Below are 16,546 nucleotides of genomic sequence, written 5' to 3'. Positions count from 1 at the left end.
GAAGTGTCTAGAGTGACCGTGACAAAAGGAACTTGGAGCAGTGCCATCTCTCCATGCCATCTACTGGTGTATGGGCAACATACCTCCTTAGCCAGCGTGCCTGGATCCCCTGATCCCGCAAAAAGTATTGAGGCCCACGGTGCCTCCTCAGACGTGGCCATCTTAATTCTTCGGAGCTGCCAGGTGGATAGGTTGAGTGAGCAAAACACGTGCAAACCCAACTGTGTGCGAGGCATTGCTCTAAGCACTTTGTAAGTCTCAAGTCAGCTACACGCCACAACCCCGTAAGAGGTGATTATTAATTAGGATTATTCCCATAATTCAAATAGGGAAACTGTGATTCAGAGAAGGTAAGGAATGCACCTAAGCTACCAGAGAGAGCACGTGGGAGGGACGGGGTATGAACCTATGATCTTTTATAATTTTCCTGTTCGGTGTTTTCGAGGCAATGGCTCTGGGCTGCTCCTTTCCTCCACTGCTGGCTGTGTAAAGACAGGGTATAAGTTGCCTCCTCCACCCTCCTCTGCAGCGACTGCAGTCCCCTTCTGCGTGGCCCCTGCTCTGCTCTCCATCCTGGTTCAGTTAGGAACCTGCGGAAATACCATGCGACTTCCACCATCCTGCAGCCTCGGCCTCAAAACCCCAGATTAGGACGCGGGTGTGGCTCAGTGGTGGAGTGCTTGGTTGGCATGTATGAAGCCCTGCACTCCACTCCCCCCCCCATCACCCCAGCTTCATAATACAAAATAAATAAGTGCCTAGGAACTCTTTGCTTGTCTGGTGGGCACTGTGCCCCATGATACATTCCCTTTCTCCATGGTGACGACAGACACTTCCCATCCTGGGGAGAAGCCAGTGCCCATTTCTCCTGCTCAGGTGCTCAGCCTCCCTTAGCCAGGCAGCAGCTGATAGCTACAGAATCGGAGACACCAGTGCTTGCTTCTTTTTTTTAAATTTTTTGCTCATTTTTATTTAGTTATTTGAGAGTGACAGAGAGAGAAAGAGGCAGAGAGAGAGAGAGAATGGGTGTGCCAGGGCTTCCAGCCACTGCAAACGAACTCCAGATGCGTGCACCCCCTGGTGCATCTGGCTAACGTGGGTCCTGGAGCCTCAAACCTGGGTCCTTAGGCTTCACAGGCAAGCGCTTAACCGCTAAGCCATCTCTCCAGCCCCAGTGCTTGCTTCTTGAGAGACGATCCAGCCAGCCTGTCCTGGGCCTCATGGTCCCCCTTTGCTTTCTCCAGGCCCTGCCCTACGTGGCCCTTCTGATTGTGATGCTATTCTTCATCTATGCAGTGATCGGCATGCAGGTGGGTGTCCTCCCCATGGTCTTCAGTGTCTCCCCCTTGGGTCTTTACACTGCCTGTAGCATCAAAGTCCTTGCCTCCCTCCTTTCCTCTCTCCCTCCCTCCTTCCCTCTAGCTTTCCTGCCTGCCTGTCCTTCAGGGTCCAAAGAACTGGAACTTCCCAAATAGCATGGGCTGCAGGCCCTGGGCAAGAGTCAGCTCAGACAGCCTCCCTCCTGCCCTGCAGTAGCAGGCCCAGATTCCACAGTCACGGAGGGGAAGACTCCCAATTCATGCAGTGGGGGTCAGGACAAGAACAGCCTCTTCTTGGAGACAGCAGAAAGGGGGGGTGTATTCCACCAGCATCCCCTGCTCTATCCACACCTGATGTGTCTGATTTGGAGAACAGAACAGGAAGAAGGCTCCCCCTCCCTGCTAGGAGCCTCCCTCCCAGAGGAGCTGTTTCCCTTTCTCCATCCCCACACCACATCCCCTACTGGGCTCTAGATGAGTCCTCTCAAGTTCTATGGGGCAGTACCTGTGCATACCAACCAGGAGCTCCTTAAGTAAAATCCCTAATTTGCTCATTACGGAATGATCCAGAAGCTCACGAGGAAAAAAAAAAAAAAAAAACCCTTCTAGCTTCAAACCACGGCCTTGACATCTGATACAGGGAGGCTGATTATAGCATACACATAGCTTTAGAAAACCGGGGGAAACAAAGAGGCCTCTGATGCCGTGGAAGAATCGGGCTCGCCCTAGCCCTGGATCACTCATTCCATATCACTCCAGCATCCAAGAACCAACCGTGCGCTGGGGTAACGTGGAGAGAAAGCGATAGTCCTGGTTGCCGCCCAGAGCGTCCTTGGCAACCATGCGCTGACTCTCCACCTCTGCTTCCCCTGGGCCGGGGACCTCGCCTGAAGGCTGAGGGCACATCTCTTCTTACATGTGTCCATGACAGGGTAGTGGTGCGGGGCAAGGGGGACGGCATGTCTCTCTAGGAAGCTGTTGGCACGTAGACCAGCTGCGCCCAGAGTTCCTGTGGCAGGGGACGCTGTTGGACGGTGGCTGCAGACTAGGACCCTCTTCCACCTGATCCCCGAATTCCTCTGTCCCCCCGCCCCCGCCAGGTCTTTGGGAAGATTGCCCTGAATGATACCACCGAGATCAACAGAAACAACAACTTCCAGACCTTCCCCCAGGCTGTACTGCTGCTCTTCAGGTGCGTCTGTGAGGACGAGGGCACGGGAGCCTGCGGGGTGGCCTTAGGTGAAAGGGCGAGAAAATGTTTCCCGAGCAAATGAGACCACGAAACAGGCAGGTGTCACTGTTCTAATATCTGACAAAATCGACTAAACCAAAACTCATCAGAAGAGAGAGAGAGAGAAAAAAAAAGGTCACTTCATACTGATTAGGGACACAGCCCACCAAGAAGACGTTATAATTCTAAATATATACGCGAAAGATGCACCATTGCAGAAAACAAACACTATTGGAGATAAAGGTACAGATTAACCAATAATAGTGAGTGACTTCAGTTCCCCCTTCTCACCAATTGACAGATCACCCAGGCCAAAAGTAAATGGAGAAACATCTGAATGGAATGACATTATCCATTAATTAGACTTAAATATCTATAGAATATATCATCTAAACACTCCATGGTGCACATTCTTCTTAGAAGCCCATGGAACCTTCTTGAAACAGACCGTCTGTCAGAACACAAAGCAAAGTGTAATACATTGGGGGAAATTAAAATGATTCCTTGTATTATATCTGATCACAGTGCAATAAAAGTCAACACCAAGGGAAGCTATAGAGTATATACAAACTCATAGAAATTAGATAATACACTATAGAATGTTGAAGGGTCATTGAGGAAGCCAAAAAAGAAATCAAAAAAATTCCTAGAAACGAATTAAAATGAAAACACAACATACCAAAACTTACACAATACAATTAAAGCTGTTCTAAGAGAAAATTTTCATAGCTCTAAGCGCCACATTAAAAAATCTACCTGAAAAAACAAACTTAAAAAAGAATTTTTAAAAAGGTGCTGGAGAGATGGCTTAGCAGTTGAGGTGCTATCCCTTCTTTGAGACAGGGTCTCTTGTCACTGCAGATGAACTGCCAGACTCGCTGGCCTGTGACCTAGATTTTCCTGGCTCTGCCTCCCATTGTTTTATGTGCGCTAGGATCACAGATGCATGTGCCACATTCATCTGGCTTGACAGGGATTCTAGGGAACAAAACCCAGGCTGGCAGGCTTTGCAAGCAGGTGCTTTTAATGACTGAGCCATTTCTCCAGCCCCAGGACATACCTTAAAAACATGTACCACACTAAATTGGAAAATCTGAAAGGAATATAAATTTACTCATGCATATGGCCTCCCCAAATTAAATCAAGAAGAAGCCATTTAAACCGATCTATAGCAAGCAGTGAAATTGAAGCAGTAACAAAAGATTTCTTACCCTGGCATGGTGGCGGACACCGTTAATCCCAGCACTTGGGAGGCAGGTGTAAGAGGATCACTGTGAGTTCAAGGCTACTCTGAGGCTACAGAGTGAATTCCAGGTCAGCCTGGGCTAGAGCAAAACCCCACCTCGAAAAACCAAAAAAAAAAAAAGAAGAAGAAGAAAGAAAGGAAGAAAGAAAGGAAGGAAGGAAGGAAGGAAGAAAAAGAAGCTCTAACACCAATGCTTCTCAAACTATTTCATGAAGCAGGAAAGGAAGGAACACTTTCATACCCCTCTTAAGAAGCCAGTATTATCCTGATACCAAAACTGAGTGAAGATATAACAAGAAAGGAAATTATCAATCAGTCACCCTGGTGAATACAGATGTAAAAATTCTCAATAAAGTACTTACAAACAGTGCAAGAATATATCAGAAGATCACTCATCATGATCAAGTTGGCTGTATTTGTTCCAGAGAGGCAGGGATTGCTCAACATACACAAAGCAATAAAGAAAGACAGCACTTGATCATCTCAATTGATTCAGAAAAGGCTTTTGATAGAATTCAGCATCCCTTCATGAGAGAAGTCCTGAAGAAATTGGGGCTAGGAGGAGCATATATACCAACATAATAAAGGCTATATACTATAAACCTATAGTCAACATTACACAAGGTGAGGAAGAACTCAAAGCATTTCCAGTAAATACAGGAGTACAGCAAGGGTGTTTACTCTCTCCATTTTTGTTTAATATAGTGTAAGAAGTCTTAGCCACAGAAATAAGATACGAGAAGCAAATAAAAGGGATACAAATAGGAAAGGGAAAAAAAATCAATGGGTCCTTATTTTCATATGATATGATTTTATATATCAGAGACCTTAAAGACTCCACCAGAAAACTGCTAGAACTGATAAACACTTTCATCAAAGTGGCAGATGACAAAATTAACATGCAAAGTATCTATAGCCTTGGGCTAAAGGGGGTGCTCAATGGATAACGTGCTTGCTCGCAAAGCCTGCTAGTCCAGGCCCAGTGTCCATGTAACCCAGCTGCACAAAGTAACATATGCATCTGGAGTTTGTTTGCAGTGTCAATAGACCCTGGTGAGCTCATTCTCTCTTTCTCTCTCTCCCTCTCTCTCAAATAAATAAATATGTAAATATATTTTAATATATATTTATTTATCTATTCATATATATATATCATTAACAAGCTGAAGAAGAAATATAGGAAGCAGCTTGGTTCTGTTTCCTCAAAAAAAAAAAAATTGGAATAACCCTACCTAGGGACATGAAAAAGAGAAAAAAATATTAGAGCTATTAGATATAAAGATCTCCAATGCTAATGGTTTGGAAGAATTCATTATGAAAATGGTTATCTTACCATGTGCAATTTACAAATTCAGTGTCATCCTCTTTAAAGTTCCAATGCCAATTTTCACATAAATAGGAAAAAAAAAATCTTAAAATTCTCCTGGAGGCACAAAAGACCAATCCTGATCAGAATAAATATGGTGGGAAGGTCACCATGCCTGATTTCAAGCTGTGTGACAAAGCCATAGTCACAAAATAGCATGATGCTGACGCAACAGTACACAGATCATGGAACAGAATAGAAACCCCTGACATTAGCTCAGTTTTAACACAGCTAAAGCTGCCTGCTTTTTGACAAAAATACTCTTTGTAGAAAAGACAACCTCTTGTTAAAGTGGTGCTGAGAAAACTGGATTCCACATGCACAAAAATCAACTCCAAATGGATCAAAGACCTTAACATGAGACCTGGAACTTTGAAACTACAAGAAAAAAAAATAGAGAAAAACTCTTCAATTTATAAATATGAGTAAAAACTTTCCGAATAGGACGCTGGACACCCAGGAAATAAAGTTAACAACCAATAAAAGGGACCTCATGAAATTAAAAAGCTTTTGTATGATGATGTAGACAGTTAACTGAGTGAAGAGATAGCATATAAAATGGAAGAATATTTTGGCCAGCAATATTCCTACTGGAGAATTAATATGCAGCACATACAAAGAACTAAATAGCACAATCAAAACGTGGGCTAAAGAACAAAGAGAGAGAGTTCTCTAACAAATTTATTCCAATATATTTGGCAAAGCAAGAAGTAATAAACAGCCTGGCATGGTGGCACATGCTTTTAATCTCAGCACTCAGGATGCAGAGGTAGGAGAAGCACTGTGAGTTCAAGGCCAGCGTGAACTATAGAGCAGGTTCCAGGTCAGCCTGGGCTAGAGCGATATCCTACCCTGAAAAAACTGAAAAAATAAAAAAGAGGTAATAAACATTAAAATGTATAGGCATACTGACATTATTTGAAGACAACATGTTAATCTAATTAGAAAATCCAAGCAAATAAACCTTGTCACAGTGAATAGCACCAGTAAGGTAAGAGATCTGTCAAGAAAAGAAATCACTATCTGACTGGAGAGATGGCTTAGTGGTTAAGGCACATGCCTGTGAAGCCTAAGGTTCAATTCTCCAGGTCTCACATAAGCCAGATGCACATCATAGTGCCAACATCTGGAGTTCGTTTGCAGTGGCCAGAGGCCCCGGCTCACCCATTCTCTCTCTCTCTCTCTCTCTCTCTCTCTCTCTCTCTCTCTCTCTCTTTCTGTCTCCAAAAATAAATAATAAAAATAAAATCTTTAAAAAAAAAGAATCACTATCTTAGAATGACTAGTTAGTAAACGTGATAGACAAGATCTGATGCTATCACATTTGCTAATCAATAGAACATTGCAAATTTTATCCAATGCAAAATATGAGGAGAATAAATCAAAGGATAAGAATTGAAGAAAATGGAGCTGGAGAGATGGCTTAGCAGTTAAGGCACTTGCCTATGAAGCCTACAGACCTAGGTTCTATTCTCAGGACCCACGTAAGCCAGATGCACAAGGTGGTGCATGCATATGAAGTTCGTTTGCAGTGGCTGGAGGCCCTGGTGCACCCATTCTCTCTCTCCCTCCCTTTCTCTGTCATTCATATGTATGTATGTATGTATGTATGTATGTAGGATACCTAGAAAATTTTATTTAAAACATAAAATAAGTCCCCAGGAAATGGAGAGATAAGCCCATGTTTATGGCAGAGAGGATTTCTATCATAGAAGTATCAAGACCCCCTAGTTAATCTATATTTGTGTGTGTTGTATGTGTGGTGTGGTGTGTGGATGGAGTAGTGTGTGTGCAGTGTTGTGTGGTATATGCACATGTGTGCACACAGATGCGTGCACTCCATGTGCATGCATGCAGAGGCCAGAGGAACATGTCAGGAGTCCTCCTCTATTGTTCATCCATGCGCTTCCTGGAGGCAGTCTCTCACTGAACGTGGAGCTGCGATTTTCAGTCAGGCTGGCTGCACAGCAAGCCCCAGCAATTCTCTGCCTTCTGCTCCCCATAGAACTGAGGTCACAGACATGTGTGACCACACCCTGCTTTTTAAATGGATGCTGGTGAATCGAACTCAGGGTGAGTCAGGCCTTCTCGGGCCTTCATGGTTGTGCGGCAAGCACTCTTACCCACTGACCTATCTCCCCGGTACCAACTTATATTTTAATGCCATTTTAGTTCATCTCTGCACAGTATAATTCATAGAATTTGATAATCTGACTCTAATGGATGTAGGAACTGAAAGAAGAAATTGAATTAAGGCAATTGTGGAAGAACAGCAAGCCAAAACGCACTCTTCTAGAAGAAGAGAAATGATGTGCTGTGAAATAGTTAGCATAATGAGGTACCTCAGCCCATAGGCAGATAAAGCCATGGGATACAATGAAAAGGCTAGCCCCAAATCCAAACATCAGTGGAAATAAAATTTATATCAGTATAGCTATTTCTAATCAAAAGGTAAAAAAAAATGTATCATTTAGTAGATAGTTTGAAGCAAGTTCACTATTTACACAGAAAGATAAACACATAGTTCTACCATGTATAAGAATAAATCCCGCCGGGCGTGGTGGCGCACGCCTTTAATCCCAGCACTCGGGAGGCAGAGGTAGGAGGATCGCCGTGAGTTCGAGGCCACCCTGAGACTCCATAGCGAATTCCAGGTCAGCCTGGGCTAGAGTGAGACCCTACCTCGAAAAACCAAAAAAAAAAAAAAAAAAAAAGAATAAATCCCAAAATATTGTGACAAACTTGAGAAGCTTTACAGAAATTCAGAGATACAGACAGCTGAACACTAAAGGTGGGAAGGAGTATCCTGAGGCATTGTCCCCTAGCCACCACAGAGACTGGCTGATGCATTCACAGCCCCACGGTGAATACCAGTGACCCCACTGAAGAGGACCCTCTGTGGAATGGGAGTGGGTAAGAGAGGTTACAAGACTGTAACCCAATAGGAATATGGCTAAGATGTGATATGATTACAGTATTTTACACAGTAAAGTTCAGAATTAATTTAAAAAATTAAACAGAATAAAATAAAATACATTGTTCAATACTTGATTAGCTCCTTAAATAACAAAATAAAATAAAATTTTCATTAAAAAGAAGCTTTAAAAATCTGGGCATGATGGCGCACACCTTTAATCCCAGCACATGGGAGGCAGAGGTAGGAGGATCGCTGTGAGATCAAGGCCAGCCTGAGACTACGGAGTGAATTTCAGGTCAGCCTGGGCTAGAGCGAGACCCAACTTCGAAAAATTAAAAAATAAATAAATAAGATGAAGATGAAGCTTTAAAAGAACATAAAAGAGAATGTCTTGAATAGGGCTGGCTCTTTAAAATGAGATCTTAAAGGCACAGAGTAAAAAATTATGACTTTCAACACATTAAAATTAAAAGCTTAGGGGCTGGAGAGATGGCTTAGCGGTTAAGCGCTTGCCTGTGAAGCCTAAGGACCCCGATTCGAGGCTCAGTTCCCCAGGTCCCACGTTAGCCAGATGCACAAGGGGGCGCACGTGCCTGGAGTTCGTTTGCAGAGGCTGGAAGCCCTGGCGCGCCCATTCTCTCTCTCTCCCTCTATCTGTCTTTCTCTCTATGTCTGTCGCTCTCAAATAAATAAATAAATAATGAACCAAAAAAAAATTTAAAAAAAAATTAAAAGCTTAGACTCGTCCTAAAGCTGAAGATGAGCCATGGACTGGAGTGAGACATTTATAAGACATAAACACAACGTGATTCATATAAAAATATCAAGGACTTGCCAAACGAATAAGAAGACGCATCACTCTTGAGTTAGGCGAACAAAAGTATGCGCATACTATTCAATTGATTTGATAAAAATCAAAATCCCAAACCAGTAATCTTTACTTTGATGTTTATCCGTGCATGTTCATGTATGTGCAATGTGGAGGACAGCTTTTGGGTTGTCCTCGCCTGTCCCACTTCACTTGAGGCAGGGTTTGTCTCTCTGGAGTCTCTTCTCTGCTACTGTTTTCTTTCTCTTGCTACACTCACCATGAGCCCCCCGGGCAATTCCCCTTCCCCCCCCTCCCGTCTCAATGTCAGTGTCTGACTTTTTACGTGGAGGCTTGGGATTGAACTCGGGTCCTCCAGCTTGAGAGGTGAATGTCTTATCCACCGAGCCATTGCCATAGTCCCGCCAAGTTGACATAGCAGTGAAGTATCATTTCATGCCACCAAGGAGCAACAGTATTTAAAGTTCACTGACAGCAAGAGCCGGTGTGTCTTTGATGACACTAGTGAAGGACGTCTGGCTGAGAGGAATGAAGGCATGAAGCGCCTTCTTCACCTGGCCATTCTAAGCTGACACCCAAAACATAGACCTGCGTGCTCACTGCAGTATAATTGTAATAGCAAAAAAAAAAAAAATCTTGGGCTGGAGAGATGGCTCAGCAGTTAAGGCACTCGCCTGTGAAGCCTAAGGAGCCAGGTTTAGCTCCCCAGACTCCACATAAGCCAGCTGCACAGGGTGATGTGTCCGTACGAGGTCACACATGCGCACAAGATGTCACACACATCTGGAACCCGATTACAGTAGCTAGAGTCCCTGGCACACCAATTTTCTCTCACGCTCATAAATTAAGTAAATAAATAAATATATAATATATTTATAACAATAATAAAATATATGTTAGTATAATTAATATAATGATTATTTATATTATAAATATAAATATAGCATATTTATATAATATGTAAATATTAATAACTATTTAAAATAAATACATAATAAGTATATAAAATTAAAATATAAAATATAAAATATAATTAAAATTAAAATATAAAATAAATAAAAATATATAATATATAAATATATTATAGATATAGCACATTTATATATAATTTATTTCTATTATAAATATAAATATTCATATTTATATATTGTATGATATATAAATATTAATAAATTTATAAAATAAAATATAAAATTAAAATATAAAATAAATAAAAATATATAATATATAAATATATTATAAATATAGCATATTTATATATATAATTTATTTATATTATGAATATAAATATGCTATACTTATTTTTTATAATTTATTTATATTATAAATATAAATATGCTATATTTATAATATAAATAAATATATATATATATTTAGAGAAACCTACCCATCCTAGAGCCATGCTTGATTTGTAATGATGCATTCATAGACACCTGTATAGCAATGAAATGAAATGAATCTACACTAAAATATGTCCAAAATAGCCGGGTGTGATGGCGCACGCCTTAATCCCAGCACTCGAGACGCAGAGGTAGGAGGATCATCATGAGTTCGAGGCCACCCTGAGGCTCCATAGTGAATTCCAGGTCAGCCTGAGCTAGAGTGAAACCCTACTTCGAAAAACCAAAAATAAAATATGTCCCAACAGCTAAATCTAAAAACTTCACATGGGTAAACAAGAGCAAGCTTTTCAGACACTTGGGGTGTACGTAGAGTTTTAAAACGTGCAAGATCATGCTTTAAACTTGCATTTAGTGATCATGTCAGCATTCCGAGAATGCCAGACGCCAAGTTCCTTTCGGTAGCTCCTGCCGGCGGGGGGGGGGAAGGAGGCCGAGGGCTGTTTCACTGTGCGGGTGACAGCAGTCAGCTGGGATGGGACTCTGGATCGTCTCTCTCGTCCAGGTGTGCCACAGGGGAGGCCTGGCAAGACATCATGCTGGCCTGTATGCCGGGCAAAAAGTGCGCGCCGGAGTCGGAGCCCAGCAACAGCACGGAGGCGGAGACGCCCTGTGGCAGCAGCTTTGCCGTGCTCTATTTCATCAGCTTCTACATGCTGTGCGCTTTCCTGGCAAGTCTTGGGGCTCAGGGGGATGGGGGGGTGTGCAGACACGGCAAGGAGCCCATTAGAGAGCACCATGTTCCTAGCGATGCCTCTCCACTAAGAAGGGCTGGCCACCTCGGCCCGGGGCAACTCAGCCAACCTCCTTTTCGGCCATCCTTGGCTATGTCCATGGTGGCATTGTCCTACAGGACTTTTCTAGGCTTTTGAGGCCTTACTCGGGAGTAAGGGAAACCCGGCCCCATAAAGCTACTCTGTCCTTGGCGGTTTGTTACAAAAGGTGCTGTCCAGTCCACCCGTGGGGCTTGATCCCTCACGATGTTCAAGGGCGCAGGGACACATTCCAAGAGGCTCAAGTTTTAGCAGTTAGTGCTTCAAATGCTGGCAAATTGCCGTGTTTAGGAATGTTGGCTCCCGCCCTGCCTGAGCGCTGCCTAACGAGGTGGCTGGCGGTGGCAAGGGTGTAGGATGCTCGGAGAACACCTCAACGTGCTCACTATTCCCTGCAGATCATCAACCTCTTTGTAGCTGTCATCATGGACAACTTTGACTACCTGACAAGGGACTGGTCCATCCTTGGTCCCCATCATCTGGACGAATTTAAAAGAATCTGGGCAGAGTATGACCCGGAGGCCAAGTAAGTGTCCTGGGGGAAATCCTGACTCTGAGCTGACCCTGTCAGAGAGGTGCAGGATGGGTCAGCATGGGGTGGGCTTAACTAAAGCACTGGCCTGCACCAGACCCAGGGTGAAGGACTGAGGGCCAGCGCAAGGAGACCAGGTACCTCTGACTGGCCTGGATACTTAAAGAGTCGCCAGTAGTGCTTGTATTGAGAATTTTAGGCCAGGAAGACTTCAATCCCATCCTGCCCTCGGGTGTAAGAAGACTTATTTATCAATCACCTTTGGTATTCCCTAAATGCCTTTTGGACAGATAGTTATTATTTTTTATTATTATTATTAAATACATATTGGAATTTAATTGTACCCTTCCACCTTGAGCATAACAAAGTTCTTCATTAAAATTGTAGTGTGTATACTGGTTTTGGAGTTTTAGCATGCAATTCTGCCCTGCACAGGGTTTGGTCAGCATGCCACCCCATGGGGAGGGTCCCTCTGGGGCCCCCCACCCCCAGTGAGTGAGTCCTAACCCCCTGACTGTTCTCCTCCTTCCTCCTCTAGAGGTAGAATCAAACACCTAGACGTGGTGACCCTGCTGCGGCGAATTCAGCCTCCCTTGGGGTTTGGGAAGCTGTGTCCTCACCGTGTGGCCTGCAAAGTAAGAGATGACCTACTTGGGTTTCTGGGGGAAAAAATAGCAAAGATAGGAGGCAAGATACCTCCTTGTCTCTGTGACCTTGTCAGGAAGTGATGCTTGATTTTAGGTACTTAAGAAAACAAGTATGAGCCAGATTATCTTTTTTTAATTACTTTGATAGAGAGAAAGGTGGGGGAGAGAGAGAAAAAGAATGAGTGCACCAGGGCCTCCGGCCACTGCAAACTCCAGACACATGCAGCACCTTGTGCATTTGGCTAACATGGGTCCCGGGGAATTGAACCTGGGTCCTTCAGCTTTGCAAGCAAACACCTTTAACTGCTAAGCCATACCACCAGCCCTAGATTATCTTTTAAAGATCCTTCCAGGTCTAAATTTTTTTTTTTTTTTTTACTCTGTTAAGAATAAGAGAATGAATGCCTCAAATCCCAAGGAGGGAGACGTGTGTCCTGTTTTAATAAAGGACTTATTCAGCCCATCAGGCCACACCAGCCAGGCATCCTGACAGACTTCCTCACGTAGGATGAGGGATAAGGAGTTCTTTCTCTGAAGTTAGAGGGCTGCTAGACAGGCTTTCGGGATCTGAGGAGCCATAAAAATCCCACGCAAACGCAAACTTTACCTAGGCCAGGACACGTCACTTGGAGTCTATGACCCAAAAGAGATTAAAACAAACACATTAGATTCTGATAAGCATGCTTCCTGCTTGACCCTGAAAGTGAGCGCCATTAAGTTTGAGTCCCAGGCTCTGCTCTTCACACACACACACACACACACACACACACACACACACACGTACTCGTGCACACTAACAGAAGTGCAAATCAGATGTGAGATCAGTGCCACCTAGAGGGGGCTAAAGTATATGCACTATGACCTCTAGACCAGCCTGAGTGGGCTGAGAGCTAGGCTTTAAGCTTTTTAAAACAGTGTCCATGAGGGTCAGAACAAGCCTGTTATTAGGGAAAGTATGGCAAAAAGACAAACATAAAGAAAGACCTCAATGTCATCTAAAGGATGGCATTAGGCTGGAGGGATGGCTTAGCAGTTAAGGTGCTTGCCTGCAAAGCCAAAGGACCCAGGTTCAATTCCCCAGGACCCACATCAGCCAGACGCAGTTGAAGGGCCTGACATGATTATTCCTTTTGTTCTCTCTCTCTCAAATAAATAAATGAAAAAATATTTAAAGGATGGCATCATAGCCGTAGCGAGGCGCAGTCATGCTGCTTCCTCCTGACGACCTAATGTGTGTTTGTGGCACCCCAGGGGCACCTGTTTCGAGGGGTGGAGGAGAATAATGCCATCCTGCCTGGGCCAGCTAGCTTGGGGTTCAGGTTGAGGCAGAGGTATATGTGTCACTAAGCAGAACAAGGGTGTACTTTGCCCCCTACACAAGCCTCCTTGTATTCCTTTGGGAACTGGAGAGTGCCTCCTGACAGGTGGATCGCAGGAAGTGCCTGGCACACAGCCACTCACTACTGCTTGCAGAGATCGTACCCATGCCTAAGTCTGAGCAGACAAGCAGAGAAGTCTGGGTGACTAGCACCTCTTTGTGGAAATAAGTGTCTAAGGAGTCGGGGGGGGGGACCAGTGGAGGGGGGAAAGGTACTTACCACAGAGCCAGCTTCTCCCTGACAGTTTCTGAAATGGGCTGGAGAGATGACTTAGCAGTTAATGTGCTTGCCTGCAAAGCCAAAGGATCCAGGTTCAATTTTCCAGGACCCACGTAAGCCAGATGCACAAGGTGGCACATGCGTCTGGAGTTCATTTACAGTGGCTTAGAGGCCCTGGTGCACCCATTCTCTCCCTTCCCCTCTCTCAAAGATAAAGATATATATATTTTATTTTTTTTTTTACTAGTTTGTGTATACAGCCATGTTGGTACCATCGTTAGCCTTCTCCCTGTCTCTCACAGGGACCCTCCTTGTTGGGGAATATGGGTCTTGCGTTGTGGGGCTGGCCATCAGTTATAGGTAGGCAATGTCTGTGTTTATAGTGACCCAGCATGTGTCAAAGGTATTTTTTAGAAAGTGAAAGAAAACAATGGTTTTGAAATGTTGTAGTGACTAAGTTCACGCCCATCCCACCCCAACACACCCATCCTCGTCTCTGGGACCCTCCCAGCTTCTTGCCCTGCTGTTTCTACAGCTCTGTCTCCCTTCCTCTCCAGCGCCTGGTTTCCATGAACATGCCGCTGAACAGTGATGGGACAGTCATGTTCAACGCCACCTTGTTTGCCCTGGTCAGGACAGCCCTGAGGATCAAAACAGAAGGTAAGGTCCCTTTTGGACCACTGGCAAGTGGGAATGGGGGGCACTGGGGAGGAATCCCACCAGAGATGTTCTGGTCCACGCAGCATCGGTGCCCCCCAAGACACTGACAACATGTTCTCTGAGCCTCCAAGAGGTCTGGCACGCTGGCATTGCCTTTGCTTCTTGATCGGTCTCCCTGCTCATAGCTTATTTATTTTCCTTTCCATCAAACTCTAAGAGTTATACTGATGATCTTTTAAATCTATTTTTATTTATTGTTTTATTTATTTATTTGACAGAGAAAGAGGGAGAGAGAAAGAGAGAATGGGTACTCCAGGGCCTCCAGCTACTGCAAACAAACTCCAGATGCATGCGCCCCCTTATGCATCTGGCTAACATGGGTCCTGGGGAACTGAACCTGGGTCCTTTGACTTTGTAGGCAAACACCTTAACCATTAAGCCATTCCTCCAGCCCCTGATAATCTTTTGAAAAATTTTTTTTATTTTTTTTATTTTTTTATTTATTTATTTGAGAGCGACAGACACAGAGAAAAAGACAGATAGAGGGAGAGAGAGAGAATGGGCGCGCCAGGGCTTCCAGCCTCTGCAAACGAACTCCAGACGCGTGTGCCCTCTGGTGCATCTGGCTAACTTGGGACCTGGGCAACCGAGCCTCAAACCGGGGTCCTTAGGCTTCACAGGCAAGCGCTTAACCGCTAAGCCATCTCTCCAGCCCTTGAAATTTTTTTGTTTATTTTTATTTATTTGCAAGTGACAGACAGAAAGAGAAAGAGACAGACAGATAGAGAGAGAGAGAGAGAGAGAGAGAGAGAGAGAGAGAATGGGTGCACCAGGGCCTCCAGCCACTGCAAACAAACTCCAGATGCATGCCCCACCTTGTGCATCTGGCTTACATGCGTCCTGGGGAATCAAGCCTTGAACCAGGGTCCTTAGCTTCACAGGAAGTGCTTAACTACTAAGCCATCTCTTCAGCCCCTGAGGATCTTTTGAAGGCCTAGGGTATAAAATATTAAAAGAGGTGATTGTCACCTGCAGCAGGACCAAGTGTACCATGTCAATACTGGACTTATAATGGCTACGAATGGGTCTCCCAAGCATTGGAGTCTCTTTTGAAACTAGAGAGACCTAAGCTGGGAAGGGGCTCTAGTGACGAGCCGTAAGTACAGTGAGGTCCATTACGTACATTGGCGAATGTGAAGGTCCCACTTATACAGCACCACTCAGACCTTAAGCCCTGGGAACTTCCACCTCTAGTTTGCACATAGGTGCCCGCAGGTGAGCAGCTGCCCTGGCAAAGGTCACGTGGCGCTCACTGGTCAGTATTGACCAACTGCTATGCAAAAGGTTGCATGCAGCGCACCCAAGAAGATGTTAGCACTCTCCAAGGGCCTCCAGCCTGCTATGGTGCTCCCTAGAGTGTGGTCAAAGAACACCAGGCTCAGAATGGGCCGTGAGGGCTTCCAAAGGCCAAGTGAGCATCAGATGCATCTGGAAATCCAGATGTCCGAGGATGTGTCTGCAAAGCTGCACTTAGAACCGGCTGCATAGACATCTCACATGTAAACTAGAGTTTGACACCACTTAACCCTGGGCGTCCAGCCAGTGTTCTCTTCATACCATGGAAGGTGCCCTCTGTAGCAGGTCCAAGAAGACACAACATTCTGTCTCATTTCCTTTTGACATTTGTAGCCAAGCATGGTGGCACATCCCTTTAAGCCCAGCACATGGGAGGCAGAGAGGTAGGATTGTTGCTGTGGGTTCGAGCCCACCCTGAGGCTACATAGTGAATTCCAACCTGGCCTAGAGGGAGACCCTACTTTAAAAAAAAAAAAAAACACTCATTTTGAGACATTTTTAAAATAAAGGAAGGTGGTGCCATCTGGAATTTAATCCACTGAGTCACCTAGAGTGGTACCTTCTTTCAGATAAACCCTTCCAGAGAGTAATAGAAATGAAAGAAATGAGAAGACTGGAAATCATTCCGGCAAGATACATGTCACAATAATGAGCTAACATTTAAAAAAATAA

General features: G+C 44.4%; 1 protein-coding gene across 6 annotated transcripts in view; it reads left to right on the top strand.

Annotated features, from left to right (window-relative positions):
- The window catches only part of Cacna1c (calcium voltage-gated channel subunit alpha1 C), a 669,544-nt gene that overhangs the window by 629,935 nt on the left and 23,063 nt on the right, over positions 1–16,546 (top strand). For all 6 annotated transcript variants that reach the window (XM_045137293.1, XM_045137289.1, XM_045137291.1 and 3 more), the window contains 6 exons: positions 1,245–1,310; positions 2,420–2,511; positions 10,814–10,979; positions 11,480–11,607; positions 12,152–12,248; positions 14,416–14,518. In XM_045137293.1, coding sequence (XP_044993228.1) covers positions 1,245–1,310; positions 2,420–2,511; positions 10,814–10,979; positions 11,480–11,607; positions 12,152–12,248; positions 14,416–14,518 — 652 coding nt within the window. The remainder of the gene's footprint in view (positions 1–1,244; positions 1,311–2,419; positions 2,512–10,813; positions 10,980–11,479; positions 11,608–12,151; positions 12,249–14,415; positions 14,519–16,546) is intronic.

The sequence above is a fragment of the Jaculus jaculus genome, chromosome 18 (assembly GCF_020740685.1).
Source record: "Jaculus jaculus isolate mJacJac1 chromosome 18, mJacJac1.mat.Y.cur, whole genome shotgun sequence".
Taxonomy (NCBI): Eukaryota; Metazoa; Chordata; class Mammalia; order Rodentia; family Dipodidae; genus Jaculus; species Jaculus jaculus.
Note: the sequence above shows the minus strand (reverse complement) of the source record. Positions and strands in the feature narration are given on the sequence as shown.